The following is an 18,463-nucleotide window of genomic DNA, read 5'->3' as shown; positions in this document are numbered from 1 at the left end:
GAAAGAGCGGGTCGAGAAATGACGTGCTAGAGCCTCTAAACATGACAAATGTCTCTAAAGCTGATATCTGTTTTCAATTGAAAAGGAGAGTTGTGACATCATTGTCTAGGAGGACAATGGGGTCTAGGAGTATGTATAGAACATTGACGTCTAGGAGTCTCCCCTGGTTCTAAACCATCTTTAGAGGTCCTAGCACGCCATTTTCAACTGATTCCACACATAGTCCTGGTCTCTGTTGTTCATTTATCGAAGCTGTGCAAAAACCCAAGAGAACTGGCTTATCGATAACTCGGAATTCCCATCGGTACATGTATGCATATGCATATTTCCCTCTCACCCACAATTTAAAAAATGATTTTAAAAACTTCAAACGAATAATGAACAATTGACGAAATTATGAAAACAATTTTATTACGAACAACTTAATCTTTAAATCCCTCAAAACTGAGATTTGACATTCAACGAGATCCCCTAATTACAATATTTGAGCAGTAATAATTATAATACTTGACTAATTTCAAGATAATAATTCGAATTAAATAATTGATGTGTCAAACAGAGTTAAAATTATGGAATCGACAATGGCACGTCTCATTGCCACTACTCATTCCTCACTTAAAATGAATTAGGTCATTTCTAATCTGACATTTTATCTATTAACAGACATTTTTGTCCCAATCAGTCTTATACTTTGATCTGTTCCATGAACGTTGATTACTCACTTCTACTGTTATTGAACAATTACATTTGACATTGTCGATAATCCGCAGTTGATCATAAGTTAACTATGGACAGGTGTCACGGGAGATGTGCGAACAAATGCAGTGAAAACCCCAGCGCATTTTCCAGGCAATTCTATTGGATTTTCAATTTGAATCTTCAACCGAAAATATTGTGAAGAAAAATATTTTTTTTTTCATTTCTCTATTCAATTTTTTATGTCGAGAAACAACAAATTCTTTTCAAGAAAATGCTTCGGCTCAAATTTTCCCACTTCTTTTACTTGAATTTCGTGATAAGAGAGAAGAATTATAGCGGAAAAAACTTGAAATATTCATGTTGAGAAACTTCCCTAGAAAATAGAATAAAATAGAATAAATTGTACAGAACGATTGAAACCCACTGAATTCTTCTATAAAACATCTTCCCTTTCCATTCAATTTTTCAATATAAATTATCAAGAGAATGCAAAATTACAGTGGAAAAAAAAATGTTGAGGATTTCCTCCAGAAAATATTTTTTTGCAAACCTTTTCTATCTTTTCCATCCGTTGGAGTTAAGAAATATCCAGCACAAAATATTTCAATAGAATAAGTTGTACAGAAAGGCAAAAATATATTATTGTTTTCTAAGATATTTTTAGCAAATTTTTTTTTGAACTTCGAAAAAAAAATCCAAGAGAATTATTCAGCACTGGGTTTTCCCATTAAATTTTGTTCATGCGTAAGTACTTCTGTGTCTGGCAGCACCTCGTTACGTACACTCGTTTCTAATGCAAAAAAAATCACAAAGTTTCTCCAATTATTATCCAAAAAGATCCGTTTTGGATGTTATTTTTTTAATCGCCGGGAGAATGTGAATCGCAGTGTATTGACCCATCCCAAGGGGCATCCGGAGATCTACACTGTCTCTCATCTCGTCATGATACTCCTCCGTTTGATTCAACATCCACAGGGTGCCAACTAGTGATAATATGAATGTCGTTATCCCGGCGATAGCGAGAATGTACGTCAGAGTTGTTTGAGCGATTGGTGCTACCACCAGCAGGAGATGCATTATTGGGATGAGGTCGTTCCCTTCTTTCGATATCTCCTGTGGAATAAATATTGAAGAATAGTTTAGAAGTTGTTGTGGGAAATGTGAGAAAATGAGTAATTCTTAAATTATTCTATTAAAAATTCATGATTGTGCAGTTGTTCATTATTCTAAATGCGTTGTTTTCTAAATTATTCAATAAGAATTAGTATCAAAATTAATCATCATAATTTTTTAATCATCTTGACGCTTCTCACCCGTGGCTAGAATAATTTATACTATTTTACTTTATTTCTGCCTCTTCATAATTAGATTCATTTAATTTTATCCCTTCTGATTCTTATTATACAATATATTTTCCTTAATTTACAAGTTACAACATTGAATGAACTGGAATTATTATACTTTGCCGTAAATTAGCAAAAATTCAATTTCCAACAAAAAGATTTAAGCAACACAAGACGTTAACGAAAAAAAAGAAAAAAAAGCACATACTAAAAATTAAGAAATTTTGGGAAAATTCTGGGGGAAAAAACGCGCAATACAAAACGGTCCCTCGAACCTCTCTCTCGACATATTTCATCCAATCACAGAAGAATACCCATAAATTCGATTTCTGTTCTTGTCTTTTGATAGAATGAATAGAATACATATCAGAAATTGAGATGTGAAGACTACAAATTTAATTGCATTATTATAACTAAATTATAACTAAATTAAATAATTGTCAAGTTTATTTAATTCGAACTACAGTACGCGTGTAGTTCACAACCTTGAATCTTCGATCTAAATATATCTCTCAAGTCGGGTAAAAGTTGCATAATCATTTGTCAATAATAACGAGTGAAAATCTAGAAACAACGATTCCAACATACCAGATCTGACCAAAAAAGTGGGACGACGAGACCATTAAAAGCTTTGATTCTTGGATTATATACAGTGTGTTGCATCACTAGATTCGTCTGAATCCTGGAGTTGACGTGGATCGGGGCTCCTACGTCCTAAAATTAAAAAATAAGGCTTATATAATGATTGATTCATTGATTCCTGGAATCTTTCTCATCGAACGTCCCACGCGTTTTCTCGAGTTCCTTCACATTTTCGAATGTTTTGCACATCGCGAGGTCTTTTATTTATTTTATGTCATAAAGACATTTATCGTTTTGTATTATTTTGTTCAATTATATTATGTTCAAACTGAATTATATTTCTTCTCCAGTAAATTGCGCTAGATTTCTTGTTAAATTTCTTGCATAAGTCGAATGAAGGAATGATGTTATCTATATTATATTTAAATTTCGGTAAAATGGCATTTGTAAAACTTTTTTCATGCGCATTAAAGAATGAATTTGTTGGTAATTCACTTTCAGGGAAATTTTACTGTTGTTTTTTTTTGTTTTTTGGATAGTCCCAGTGTCTCGTGGTGGAACGTCACGACGAGGGAAATTGCATAAGGGGGGAAATTGCATATTTCTCACCGGTTGGATGAAAATTCTGGTGCGGTGCTTCTCGGGCTCTGGTTTGAGCCCCACGACCCCATCGAGTAGGCTTGGATCAGCGTCCAAGAAGTGGGGCAGTGAGACGGCTGCGGGGATATCTGAGAATTGGGAGAATGTGAGTGAGAATTATGGAAATTACAGTCAGAGATTAATTCATAAGAGGATGACATTTAGAAAAATGACATCAAAAAGTCCATAAGAATTCTTTTGGAATATTTTACGCCAATTATTTTAGGTCATGTGACTTTCACGTTTTAGGTTTTTCAATCGATATTTTATCGTGGAAAATAGGATATAAACGGGGTTTTTTCTATGAGAATTCTTGATTGTTTTTTTTTTCTTGGAATCTCAAGACATTTCTCATTATTTTTTAATTCTATCGGGAATCTTTTCGTATTTTGCCTTTTTCTGTTGGAAATTTCAGTCTTCTTTCCTCTGCATTTCTAGTCCCATTTTTCATTACAAGATGTAAGAACAAAAAAATTGAAGAATTTATGCTTAAGAATTCCGATGGAAAATCCCAAAGCAATAAATTACAAGCCACGACCTTTGGACTTTTCCTCCTATCGAAAATTTTCTAGAAAAGTCATATAATTTCCTATACAAATCAGAAACACGAATGGAATTCCACTAGAATTTTTTATCCAGCGTTTCTTCACATCTCATTCGAAAATCACTCATTATCGAGATAATTAACCATTTTTAATTGCCCATTACCGTCATCAGCATCTCGGTAATTACCAATTTTACGAGGGAATATCAAGACATTATTTCTTCAATTTCAAAGTCGAATGCATTCATTTTCGCTAATTATGCACAATCACAAAAAATAAACCTTAAATTGAAAAAATTTATCACTTCATTTGATTAATAATCGATAAATCAGTGGACCATTAATGCTCACTGTAATAGCACGGAGTCAGATCCGAGAGTCCCCTCTTCAAACACGTCTGCATTTTCCTGCAATAGCACTCATTGTCCGAGTTCATCTCGGGTGGATCCAGAAAATCATCAGCGAATTTGTACTCGAAAACGCGCAATCCCTCCTCGTACGTCTCGTTCTTGAATACAATCGGCAGGACGCGGCAGAAAGCCTTCCTGAAGACCCTGAACACAACGTCTTTCTCGATATTCGTTGGGAATAGAGTGCCCTCCGTTGCTCCTTGAATCTGATTGCAGACGGTATTACTGCAACAGTCGGCGCGCACTTGAATTAATGATCTCGAGTGGATCATTATGAAACGATTCAATAAACAGAGAAAAATAATTAATAGGGGCGAAGAAAATTCAGAAGTCACGAGAATTAGTCGAGCGATATTCCACTGGTGAACAGATTTTCGCTTTTTTAGTCGGAACAATGCAGTTTATTTTATTGATTATTTATTTCAGTAGCGAAGTGGTAAAACGGTATAAGTCAATTTTGACTATTGACTAGTTTTTAATAAATATCTCGGAATCTAAGGGAGATGGCAACATTTTTATTATAACCTTTTTTGTGGAGCCGATTGAGAGCTGTAACAAATGTAGTTACGAAAATTTCGCCATCTCCGTTAGATTCGGAAATATTCCTCAAAAACTCAACTGGGAGATAAGTCGACTTAAACCAGTTTACCACTTCGCTACTGATTTGTGAAGTATTATTATTAAAAAAGGTTAAATTGTGTAAAATGATGTTTGAATGGGGAATTTCTGATTATGGATGAGTGGATTTTATGCCAAACACTGAGTTTTTTTTTTAATGTTAATGTAATGGGAGAATGTGAACACTATTCTTTTTTTTTCAATTTTCCTTTGGAAATTTGACGACTTCAATTGCGGTTTCTCTAAAAAATTCTATTCAATTTCAATCTGAACTCGAGAATTCGATTGCAGTTCCACCAGACTTCAATTTAAAAAGTCAATTTTCTTCGAAAGTTCTATTAAAAATTATCCAACTGGGCTGGACATTATTAAATTCAGTAGCGAAGCGGTAAAACGATGAAAATCTCGGAATCTAAGGGAGATAATGAAATTTTTGTAATGACCTTTTTTGTGGCCCTCAATTCGCTCTACAAAAAAGGACATAACAAAAATTTTGCCATCTCCCCCAGATTTCGAGATATTCGTTGAACACTGGTCAATAGTCATAATCGATTTGAACCGGTTTACCGCTTCGCTACTGAATTACTATTCAATGGATATTTTTCCGTAGAATTTATTCAGATGAGGTTTCTGCTCAGTGTCAATACGTTGATAGACCCCTGGGGCCAAAGATCTTCTAATCCAATGAATCGTTTTCGCACGAAAAATTCCCCAGAGCTGATCTGATGTCAATGAACTCACCCGGGTACCGTCTCGTTGGCTTCGGGCTCTGTGTACCCCCAGTGAGCGAGACCAGGACTGCCATTGTACGTCTCAATGCTGAGGTATCGGCCCTCCTCCTCCATCATGTTCTCGCTTTTCCGAATGTTCATGTTGACGACATTCTCGCCTTCGTCGTACATCTGACATAAAAACAAGTTGTAAAATACTTTGTGCAATTGGTAAAAATTATTTTTTGCCGGAAAGTTGACGAAAAATGAATATAAATTCGATATGAGTTCAATCCATTAAAATTTGAATAAACTTTCGTGAAAATCTCAGGTTTTGAGGGAATTTCATCAGAGTCCGATAAGAATTTTCAGGAAATAATTCAAGAAGATGAATTAATTTGTTTTAAATTGTGCAATTTTTTTTTTCGCTAAATTTTTTCTCACGCCCTTTTTCAATCTCTCATTTATCCCAAAAAGATTAATTAATTTGTTTTAAATTCGTCGTACATCTGACATAAAAACAAGCTGTTGAAAAATACTTTTTGCAATTGGTAAAAATTATTTTTTGCCGGAAAGTTGAGGAAAAATGAATAATTCAATAGAATCCATTAAAATTTCAATAAACGTTCGTGAAAATCTCAAGTTTTGAGGGAATTTCATCAGAGTCCGATAAGAATTTTCAGGAAATAATTCAAGAAGATGAATTAATTTGTTTTAAATTGTGCAGTTTTTTTTCGCTAAATTTTTTCTCAAGCCCTTTTTCAATCTCTCATTTATCCCAAAAAGTTGATGAGAAAAATTTTCCCATCGACTGTCGTTTAAAAATCATCAATGAAAAACAGATCCTCAAATGGAGTTCTCTCCTTGCACGCCTCATCCGCTGAATTAATATTTTCCCATTATCACCAATCCATTAATTCCACTTTGTTTTTCACCCGATGATTGCAAAACCGTTCCGGTGGATTGAGTGAAAGGATCCAGCGGGCAGCAAACCTGAGACAACACAGGCACCGGGACTGTTGCAATAGTTGAGTCGACATATTTATTTAGACCGCATAATTGGGATTGCCACTTGGCTACCGGTTCAATGAGAAATGGTGATAAGTGCTGAACTTACCCTATCGAGCAATCCGAATTTACGAAAGTTGATGAAATTGGGGACAATTCCAGATGCCAAACGCACTAAGGAATCCTCGTATCCCCATAGGTACTCGTAGACAGACATGTTTAGAATTGGTTTGCTGTTCAGTGCGTGTGCAAGCTGTGCCAGAGGATAGTTTACGATGAATCCTTGATCGTAGACCGCTGATGAGACACCCTGCGGATAATTTGGCATCTCACTCGATCGATTTTCATAATTTAATCATAATTTTTCAACAAATTTTACATTTCAAATTAGAAATTAGACATTTAAACAGGTCTTCTAAACTTTTTGATTTTCTCAATGACTTATTTATTTTTTTTATTAATCATTAAAAAAATTATTAATAATTTAAAAATAATAAAAATACTAATACAGTAGTTAATATTTATTTTATAATAATTATTATTATTGTTATTAATTTTTTTTATGTCATTAAAAAATTATTATTGATTTAATTTGGGAATTCGTGATTTTAACAGCGAATTTTGAAGATTTTAGCAACAACTGTGACGCGTGGAAAAATTTCATGAAGAAAGTTATTAGATTTTTGTTTTAAAATTCATGAGCACAAATTTTGCAAATTTTATTCACTTCGTTTTTGATTTTGATTTAGAAAACTGAAGATGAATTTCTATGAGAATAAGAAAAATCAAAAATATTTCACTGAATTTTTCTATTCAATTTTTATGGCATCTGAATAAATACGCGTAAGCGTAATTAATTAGAAAACAATTAAATGCGTTATTAATATATCGAGATAATTTCAAACAGTTTCATAAACTCACCAACATCGGAACATTGGGAACAGTAACGATATCATCCACAGGATTTCCCGGGGACTTTTCGGGGACGAAGAAGACCGTGCGCTTGGGCGTATAAGAAATCGTTCCATTGTCGTGCCATATGACTTTCGTGTGTTCCAAAACTTCCCTGGACAATGCAATTCAAAGGTCATGATTGACGCAACGTATGAAAAAATTCACTAAAAAATCTAATGCATTAACTTGGAAATTTTATTTGATTCCCATTGAATATTCTATTAGTTTTTCGCTCATTCTGATGAAAAAATCCGCAGCTTGTCTGCGCGTTTATTCCAGTAGAAATGTTCGATGGAAAATAATCTATTGGAAAAATCAATGGAATTCGATTTTTCTACGCAATTTATTCTATTGAAATATTTTCTAAACAATTTCCAAGTTTTTTTACTCTGTTTTTCATTTCTCTTCATCAAGAAAATTTTTAAAAAACTGAAATATAACAAAAATTTTATAGAAAATATTCGATTCGATTTTTATACGCAATTTATTCTATTGAAATATTTCCTAAACAATTTCTAAATTTTTTATTCTGTTTTTCATTTTTTTCCATCAAAAAAATAAAACAAAAATTCTATAGAAAATATTCGATTCGATTTTTCCATGCAATTTATTCTATTGAAATATTTCCTAAAGAATTTCCAAGTTTTTTAATTCTGTTTTTCATTTTTCTTCATAAGAAAATGAAACAAAAAACTAAAATACTGACTCATTCAACAGAATATTTTCCATTGAATATTTCCATAGAATTAGCCAAAAAATAATAGAAAGTTCAATAAAAAATCAATCGAATTGTCTAGCGAATTCGCTAGGTTTTTCCATGAAAATTTTTCACACGTGAATATTTTCAGTGTCTCATACATACTGATAAACATAGGGTCCAACTTCCTGGACTCTCAGTTTCTCCTCTCCCCCGAGAAAGGCCTCCGGATTCGTTATATTGAATACATAAACTTTGATGTAAACTTTAATCGGTGGCTTCTTCCACATGAGATAGACGGTTGACGTAGGGGTCATGGTCAATTTCTAACCGAAAACAAATAACAATTACCCTGATTAAGTTAATTGCGTTCAATGGAGCAGAAGTGATTAAAAAATGCCAATTATCACGCAAGAAAAAATTTAGTAGAAAAACCTATCGAATTCGTTAGAAAATTCTATTGAATTTCTATTAAACTTTCTATTAGTTTTTGGCTGACTCTGTTGACATGTTCAATAGAAAACATTCAATAGACAAAGTCAACAGAATTCGATTTTTCTATATAACTTATTCTTTTCATCTATTTTCTATAGAATTTGCTCAACTCAAATTTTCTATTTTTTTTCATTCTATTTTTCTTCTCTTCTCATCAAGAAAATCAAACGAAAAAACTTGGAAAATTTGAGCCGAGGAAATTCTATAGAAAATATCTCAATAGAATAAGTTGTATAGAAAAATTGAATTCTATTGACTTTTTCTACTGAATATTTTCTATTGAACATTTCAATAGAATCGGCCGAAAACTAATAGAACAGTTCAATAGAAATTCAATAGAATTTTCTAACGAATTCGATAGGTTTTTCTATTAAATTTTTTCGTCCGTGATCGGCAGCAGTACTCACATATTCAAATATCAATTTTGCGGGATCAACGGCATAAAGTGCGTAGGCAAGAGCACTGCTGATCACACCAACCATGAATAGAATGATGCATTCTGAAACATCAATCGTTTTTGCGGTGACAAACGCTGTGGATATTTTGAAAGAAGCGTTAATGCCAAGTTCACCAGTTGGCGATAAGAGAATTGCCGAGGAGAAAATTAAAATTGAGTTCGTTGCACCGAGGGCAATTGTAACTGTCAGTTTGATAGAATCCTCTTGTTTGCTGGCAAAAAATTATTTAACGGGGGAGATAATGTCACTGTCAAACTCCAATTCCACATTCATTCCGCGGATTTTTCTAATTTACACTAGTTTAGACTGCGTGCGTATTCTGTACATTACGTGGCTCGGGAATTGATGGGACCGGTTAGATTTTTATTCGAGGAATAATGATTGGATAATTAGAAATAAAAAAAGTGGTATCGCTGTGAACTCGTACAATTTTTTTATACGTCAAGTTTGTTTTATTTAGGGCGTAATATAAATGTATATAAATTATTATTTAATTTAATATTCAATTTTTATTTATTTCATTATTATTATTTATATATATAAATTTATATTTGTAGTGGAAAAATCAATTTAATTACATGATTTTCATTGTTTTTAGAATTTTCTTTTTTCATTTTTTTTATGACACGATACTATAATACAAATTTCATGGGTTAAGGAAAGAAAAACGTCAGGCGGAATAGATTGGTTTTAAGAAAGAGTTACATTTGATTTTTTATTACAGGAATAAAATTCGAGGTTTTAATTTCAATTAATTTTCATTTTAATTATTTCAATTGAATCGTTATCTTCTGGACTGAAATGTCAAGAGCCTTTTCTCATTCGTAACTCATCCGTTGCATGAGTTATAAAAATTCAATGAATGAGTTAAATCAGCTGATTCCACAATAAAACTTGAACTCTAAACTTCATTCATCTGCAATTTTTCTTTCATCAAAGATGAACGAGTTAATGGGAGTAATTTCCATGAATGAATCTACCACCTGTGTCCCACATTCATGACTACCTTGGCTCACATTCAGTTTCCAATAAATTCCTGATGGACACGCGATCGTGAAGGATCGAAGAAAAAAGGATTGAAGACATGGCTGATGAGACAATGATTGCAGTTGTTGTCATCGCGTGGTAAATGCTTGGAAATCATCGATGGGTTCAGTGATGCTTCAGGGAGTGAGAATGTTCAGATGCAGGGAGATGGTGGTGATGGATTGTTGGACGAGGGAAGCGATGACCGGCCTTGGTAATTAGGAGGTTGGTGAGAGGATAGGTGAGAGATGGGATTTTTTCGGGGATTAGCCAATTAATTTAATTGGTCGGCTGATTGATCTTTCATCGGGGGAGGTCAATGTCGAAGGTTGAAAATTCCTCAGCCCTTCGTTTTTTTATAGAGAATATTCAATGAATCGGAAATGAATAAATATAAAAATGAGGAAGAAAAATAAATCAATTAATAAAATTGTAATTTTTCATGTTGAATAAATATTCAGGCGAAATATTATATGAAATGAATCAATAGATATCGGTAGAATATTTTTCTTTCTTCTCTTATTAGAAAATCGGATTTTTAAAAATTGAATGGAATTGAATGGAATAAGTTGTATGCAAATCTATGGATTTTTCCTTTACAATATTGTCGTCACATGAGTAATTAGTCATTATCGAGTGATCGTCAATAAAAAAACGTTCATCAACGCTCCATAGTCCTTTGATTTGATAAAATTTTTTGATTAAACTCCTCGATTACGTCCTTTTTTGGGACATAAATCATGTTCTAAATAACAGTAAAAATGTCAAACTACTCGATCCTTCATGACATAGCTTCCGATGCGATCGTCACATCTCATTTAAATAACGGAAATACTGCGGTACATCTCAAATTGTCAAAAAAAAAATGGCCGTTTTTTTCACACCGCTAGTCCGACTCGTTAACTCTATTTGCACACGTGTGACGCGCATTTCATTATTCTCCTCTCTTCAATTTTTTACCTCCCTTTTTCGATCAGTTCCATTTTTTTCGTTAATTATTCATAATTCGCGTGAGTGCTTTATTACGCGGTTTTCATCGAGGCATTTCTTCTTCACACGCTCGCGTTTCTGTATAATTAATTGAATTTATTCTGTATACTTAATGGACCGTCCATTGACGGTATGAGCGATGCGTTTGTGACGTCAATATATTATTTGAGATCATGAAGTTGACAAGAGGATAATTGTATTGATTGGATGACTATTCAGTGAAGAACAAATGTTCTTAATTAATTAGTAATCGTAATTATTTAGAATATTTATTAATTAGTTAATAATAATAATATTAATTAATTATTTAAAATATCCATTAAAATAATAATTTAAAAAAGCCAGGGGTTCATGCATCCTATTTATGATCGTTATGCATTCATTTATTGATTAAAAAATATGAATTTATTCAAAAAAAAATGAAGTTGAAGTTGATAACTTTCATTGTGTCCAGATTTGAAAAAAATTGATTCTTCTTTGACAAAATCATGAATAAAAATGTCTTCACGATTTTTGTATTCAAGAAAAAAAAGAAGTATAATTTTTTTTTTCATTCCTATAAATTTCTTATTTAAATAATGAAAAAATCATTGATAATTTTTTATTTTGTCAGTCGTTGAATGAAGAATTCCTTAGTTTTGTTCAACGAATCCTGTTTCATTATTGTTAATTGATGATCATAATTGAATTATTCTTAAATTTTTATTTATTAAACCGAACTGCAATAGACTATTTCCTAATCGAATAATTCGCACTCACTCTTGTACTGCTGCAGTTGCGCCGATGTCTTCATGACCGATCACTTCCCGTAGTTCAAAATGCTTCTGAAAATAAAGGAAGAGTTCAGTGTTTGAAGTCTCAATTAAACCGTAATTTATTCGGCTCTAGGCCAGGGGGGAGTGAAATCATGGCCCAGGTTATCTCTAATGTTTGCACACTTCAACATGATGCATTATCGGAAGCGGTGGACACACGTTGACGTGTGCATTCGATGAAATCGCGACTTCTGGGGGATTCTGATGATTCTGTAGGGGCTCTGGTACCTGTCATGCATAATTCCCCGCATACCGTAACGCCCGTTTAATTTAGAGATGAATTTTCGGTTACTCGATGTTTGGAACACGTTTAGGTGGCTGTTTACACACAATCTGTTTGTGTTTTCATTTTATCGTGAGTTCAAGAGTCAATGTCCCAAGGAATTGAACGCATTCAGGAACTCATTCACTAAATACAGTCATAGGAAATTTATTCACGAGAATTTTTCAATTTTTCTCAGCTAAATTGAAGTATAAATAACTTCCTTCGGGTCGGGAAGTTAATATTGCTTATACTTCTCATTTCTTCACGTTTGAAAAAATTGACTAGAAAAATCGATTGGGGATCTATTGGAAATTGTAGAATTTTCCATGTAATTTTTGAACAGAATCTCTGCTAGATGAAATGAATGAATTAATGAATTAATAAAATCAAGTAGTTTGAAGAGTCAATGTCCCGAGGAATTGAATCCATTCAGGAACTCATTCACTAAATCCATTCATAGGAACTTTCTTCACGAGAATTTTTCAATTTTTCTCAATTTAAAATATATTTCGCAAAAATAAATACTTTATTCTGATGAATTTAACGTTTTAAAAAACGATTCAGCTAATCGATTATTTATCTCCATTCTCTTTAGTTGAATTTAAATATAAATTGTATCTTCTTATCTCTTCCCGTTAAAAAAAATTGAATAGAAAAATCTGTTCAAGTTGGGAATTACATTGGAAATTATACAATTTTTGACCGGATCGTTGCTAGAACAAAATGACTGAATTTCAATTTTCCAAAAAACTCTTAATTATAAATTTTTCATTTTCCCGTCAGATATCTGTCAAACGGGCCGCAAAATTTTCGAAAACAAATTTTCCCAGTAAACAACTCCACAACGTTAACTAAAAACAAGGGGAACCAAAACCGACTGCGGTATTTTCGCGTATCACTTATACTTGATAAATCACAAAAGCTATTTCGAACAAGTTTGACGTGACTCCGGCACCCGTCAACTCCCCCTTTCATCACAAAGTAATAAAAAAAATATCATAACGTAATACCGAAGACATAACGATTACGTTGGAATGAAATATTAAAGTGTTATCTCACCTTAAACGCAGTGCGCCCGTTCCACCGATTTTTCGTTTCCAAGTGATCTGCACACACCGGTTTTAAGACGTAACGAAAATATCACTGGCCAATATCGGATTATCACAAATGCACTGAACTCCTCTGATCGCAGCGGGAAAATCCCTAATTACATTTGAGTGAAAGTGACACGAGATGAAATATCGACGATAAAAATATTCGCGCAGTTTACAATGAGGGGAAAAAGTTGAATTAATTTTGCAAATTTCGATTTTTCAAATTTTAATTTTTTAAATTTTAATTTTAATTAATTGACACACGGAAGAGCCGATGGTGATTGAGCAATCGATCGCTCCGTTTCGGAGTGATTCCGTGCGGCACATTTGAGAGGGAAGATCGATTTAACGGGCGACGGTATAACAACGACTCGTTTTATAGTAATGCAGTCGCACCGTAACCCCGTCGACCCTTTTGCTACTACCTAACGCTCAAGAAGAGAGCCCCCGACCGTCCTGGAACAACCGGCCGGCCTTTACTCGGTTTTCGCACTCTCTCGAGCATCATTGGACGAGCGATGCCTCGTGGGCCCCCCCCGACGATTTTTCAGTGCCCGGTTGATTAAACCAGACTTCTGAGGAATTCATCGATTGGGGATTGTATATCGATACGCGCGAAAAAAAATTATAGAAAAATTTTGGCAATACGGTAGACAGTTCTGTTGGACTTCTGTTGAAGTCCTAGTAAATTTCTATTAGTTCTTCGTCCATTCTTTTTTTGTAGGGAATAGTACATTGACGCGCACGAAAACAACAACGAGAAAACCGAAGCATTTTTCTGTGGAAAAATGCTTTTCATTGAAAAAATCACGCACAAAAGCTCAAGAAATTTCTACAGAAAATATCTCAATGGAATGAATTCCGTAAAATATTTTCTATTGAATACTTCCATTGAACAAAATAGAATCGACATAATAGATAAAATCATTACAAAATTTTGCAGTACCCTGGAGTCAAAAGGGGCTTGTACCCAAGCTCTGACTGAAATATTCAGCGACAAATGTTGAAAATTATTTCAAACGACACCCTTGAGATCAAATTATTCATCAGTTCCTAACTAATGTCGGAATTTAACGAAATTGATTTTGGTTGCTTCTGTTATCGGCCCTGGAATTAATTACAAGGTGTTAATTGATCTTGCGGTCAATTGCCCGCAGGGAGAATCAACATTTTGAAATTTTGAGACATTGGGAAAATTCAATTCCTATCACTACGTAACAAGTACATTTTTTGTGACCCAAAATCTATTTCTGTAAATCATTACGCGTTTGTTCATTCATTTACATCAATTTATTGTCACCAGCACTTTTATTCTATTAATTAATTCACTATTATTGAATTTTTTGTGAAAAAATATCTTGAACAATCGCAATATTGCAAATATTTTATGAAATTTTTACAAATGTTTAAAATGTTTCGTAATGGCTCAACATGAAGAATTGAATTAGACTTTCAAAATTTAAACATTAAAAGCTAGAACAAATAAATTGAGAATAAAAATGAGTGCAAAAATGAATCGAAATCGTATTTTGAATTTTCCGGAGGAACTCGAACAATTTTGAATTTTTTTGTGAATTGATTCCACAGACTAGAGTTAAATCTTTCTCATTTTCATGCATTTTCAGCATCACATAAAATTGAAATGTGAATTTTTTCCCATTTCCTTCAACATTCAGTGATATATCAGCAGCAATCTATGAATATTCCAAGGGAATCAGTTATTCTCGAATATTTCAAAGGTTTTGATTCCCAATTAAGGTGAATTTACCTAGCACAGCAGAATGATGAAACGAGAACTGATAATTTCACTCGGAGGTCAATTTTCGCTGAATATTTAAAAACCCAAGGGACAACGAAATTTCCATAAATCTCTCGTAATAATAGTAAATACCATAAGTACATGAATTTTTTCTTTTGTACATTCGTCACAACATGCATTATTCCCCGCAGTAGTAAAAAAAAATAATAATCACACATTAGAATTGCAATATTTTTCCGAACTGGTCATGAATCTCTTGTATCAAATACCAAAAATCGATGATTCAACTGAAAAGTTTTCGATTGAAATTGTCAACAACTGTTTCCAGAATCATAATAGTGATTATTGATGCCATTTCCTCGCCCAAAATTGTCTGTTTATTTTGGATTCAAATATATTCTCGACGAAAATGTAATGAACTTATGTCGTTTTGTGACTTCGTTGCTGAATTATTCTGGATAATTCGAGTATAATTCGATAGAGCAGTTATCGATGAGTTATCCTCACGAAACGAAAGTTAAATAACGTATTTGATTAAATTAATTGGCTTAAGTCACCCTAAATGTCACGTTCTGTTAATTGAATAAAAATATTCCGTTCGCATAATCAAAAACTTCATCTGAATTCTATTAGAATTCTGTTGGAAATTCTATTCGTTTTATTCTATTCCTGTTTCTATTTTTTTTATTAACATTGTTCGATAGGAAAGATTTAATGAGAAAAACTTAAAAATCTATCTAATTAATTACGGAAAACCCTTTTTCCGGATCACCTCGACCGCATTGCCCTTGTTAATGAATAATTGACTAATCGACGAATGATGAAACGAAATGAAATTAGAGGTTTATTTACTTACTCTCAATTCGTGAGAAAGGATTGGCTAATGGCACTTACCTCGAGGAATTAGCAATTCTGATCAGCCAAAACGTAATCCTTAAATATTCACCTGAAACTGAGATACAAAGATTCCATTTGTCACGTGAGAAGCCGAAAATCTTTCGCAAAGCCCTCGTCCTTGAGATCCCCTGGAGGAAGAATTACTGGACGAATCATTCATTCTTCACCGCTGTTTAAAGTCCAAGATCACTACACTGGAAATTGGGAGTGCGCGCAGCTGTTTGATTGACAAATATCACCTCGTACGGTTTCTAAGTATGTGGGAGGTGCAGTGATTAACATAACGGAGAGATCATGATGCGTGGGAAATATGTTTCCATGAAAATTTTATGGAAATCGTATTTTCAATTTTTGTGAATTAAAAGCGGAGCAGGAAATTATTGTGGGGTTGAAAATTCCCTGTTTATGAATTGTTCATGAATTGTTTGCGGAAAAATATCACGAAGAATTGCAATTTTTCAATGATTCTGTGAATTTTTCTCGAGATAAGCTTTTCATTTTTTGTGGATGTTTAAAAGATTTTTTAACGGTTCAAAATGAAGAATTGAGAATAGAATTTAAATATTTAAATGAAAAAATTGTGAATGGACTCAAAATTTGAATGGAAGCTCTGAATGTTCAGCTACACCTTTTAATAGTGACTTCGACGAAGAAAAATGCCTGAGAAATAAATGTGAGAATAAATGAAATGAAATGTCTGAAATGCGGGAGAATAAATAAATTAAAGCAACGAACGACAAATGAAAAAATTATTTTTCATATAATTTCGATTAAAATTGAACAGAAATCGTATTTTGAATTTTTCTGGCGGCAGTTGCATTTGGAATACTATTTATTGAATTGGAAATGGGGTAGGAAATTGTTTCGGGGTTGAGAATTGCAGTTTTCTAATCATTTTATAAATCTTTCTCAATAAAGAAATTGAAAAAAAATCAGGTGTTTAAAATGTTTTCCACCAGACAACAAACTTTAAATAATGTGAATAATCTTCCAATAATTTTCCGATCCACTAATCCCTCGCTCACAATATTCATCGGAAATGATTGATCAGTTGATCCCGAAGAGTCTTCAATACTCCGATTTTCACGCTCTACGATACCACAAATTCAAGGACAATTTCTTTCTGAATCCACACGAAGAGGGCATAACTCTCATACAAGTATATATTCGTCATAAGTTTCGGCGGGACCAAACCCGTTCCCCAAAGAGGACACGTTACGTGGGAATTACCCAGCACACGTGTGTTGAAGAGCAGACGAGTGTGTTTGGAATACCCCTCATCAAATATTTCAATCCTCGTGCTGTTGCACCCGCGATGAATGTCAAAGGTTATTACTCCTCGATTTGTCCAGACAAAAATGCCGAAAAAATTTACTGACCAAAAATGTCAATAGATTTTTCACCTCGTTTCACTAGTCATTATCCCTTATTTTTATTTTTTCATTATTCGTTTCATTCAACTCGAAAAATTTGAAGCGCGAAATTTCTACAGAAAATATCTCAATGGAAGTTGCACAGAAAAAATCTAATTCCATTGATTTTTTCTGTAAAATATCTTTCATTACCCATTTCTATTGAAAAAAAATTTCCAACAATTTATTGAAAATTTTAAAAATTTATTGACAAAAAGATTCGAAACTCGAATCAGTTGATTATTGATAATTCAATAACGTAAAATTTATCTCCTATCATTAACTGATTTCACACGCAATAAAATGATTTTATTGGAATACTGTTATTATGCAGATGTTTAATCACCCTCATCGTCAATAAAAGAAGAAGCTGATGGATGATGAGGTCTCCAAGAAAATAGCTGAGGATTCAAACAGGACTAAACAACACAGTGCGTCACAGCTAAACGAAGAAAACATAAATCACGTTGAAAATGATATAAAAACGGCCGAAAACAGAACGCCCAAGAACAGACAGCCTCGATTACGTATTCTGTAAGAACGGGTTTGCGCACTTTTTTCACATCTCATTGAACAATTTATCATACTATCACCTCATATCGAAACTATTAGAATGTGCATGCATACGCCGATGATTAGCCATTGTTTTCCACCGATGTGCAATTTTTTTGTGGCACTATGGCAATTATTATTCCCTCGAACGCAAAAACATTACGACATGGAAATAACAAAGATTGCACCCTCTAATTATCGTATTGCGTCGAGCACAGGAAGAAAATTCCAGTGTTTTTATCGATTATTTTAATTTGGTAATGTTGATTCGCAGATGAATGGTGGCACGATCGTGGGATATTTTGATTTTAGAAAGTTGGAATATGAGGGGAATATTTTTGGAACGCCGTTATAGGATAATTCGACAGATAGGTGTGAGGATGAATGGCAAATTCGGGTGCTGATGGGCTGAGCATGTGTGGTCGCTACTCCTTTTTCCTTATTGTTTGGGGAAGACGATCGGGAGTGATGCGATGGGGACTTTGTTTCAATCATT

At 33.5% G+C, this 18,463-nt stretch overlaps 1 protein-coding gene and 1 long non-coding RNA gene across 5 annotated transcripts in view; one reads left to right on the top strand and one right to left on the bottom strand.

The window, feature by feature from the left end:
* The window catches only part of LOC114841586, a 21,358-nt gene extending 3,415 nt beyond the window's left edge, over positions 1 to 17,943 (top strand). Inside the window, exons 1-3 of one of the 3 annotated variants that reach the window (XR_003783162.1) lie at positions 1,756 to 1,859; positions 3,164 to 3,369; positions 10,097 to 10,520. This is a non-coding gene — a long non-coding RNA (uncharacterized LOC114841586). Of the gene's footprint in view, positions 1 to 1,755; positions 1,860 to 3,163; positions 3,370 to 10,096; positions 10,521 to 17,749 lie in introns of those variants that run through there. The other 2 variants (XR_003783161.1, XR_003783160.1) reach the window with 2 other exon arrangements.
* Positions 391 to 13,764, bottom strand: LOC107045324 (scavenger receptor class B member 1). Of its 2 annotated transcripts, none has more exons than XM_015267561.1 (11): positions 13,313 to 13,764; positions 11,933 to 11,997; positions 9,107 to 9,198; positions 8,370 to 8,530; positions 7,475 to 7,619; positions 6,663 to 6,863; positions 5,577 to 5,737; positions 4,159 to 4,442; positions 3,234 to 3,352; positions 2,631 to 2,756; positions 391 to 1,812 (listed from the first exon to the last, which is right to left on the bottom strand). In XM_015267561.1, the coding sequence occupies exons 2-11, from the start codon at positions 11,964 to 11,966 to the stop codon at positions 1,525 to 1,527; spliced, it is 1,611 nt and encodes a 536-aa protein (XP_015123047.1). In that variant the 5' UTR covers positions 11,967 to 11,997; positions 13,313 to 13,764; the 3' UTR covers positions 391 to 1,524. The 2 variants fall into 2 exon arrangements, with proteins under 2 accessions (XP_015123047.1, XP_015123048.1); XM_015267562.1 differs by having other exon boundaries at positions 11,933 to 11,994.
* Positions 17,944 to 18,463: the final 520 nt, after the last annotated feature.

Source organism: Diachasma alloeum, unplaced genomic scaffold (genome assembly GCF_001412515.2).
Source record: "Diachasma alloeum isolate Michigan unplaced genomic scaffold, Dall2.0 Dall_scaffold_00914, whole genome shotgun sequence".
Taxonomy (NCBI): Eukaryota; Metazoa; Arthropoda; class Insecta; order Hymenoptera; family Braconidae; genus Diachasma; species Diachasma alloeum.
The sequence above is the reverse complement of the archived record's forward strand: the minus strand, read 5'-3'. Positions and strand labels throughout refer to the sequence as shown.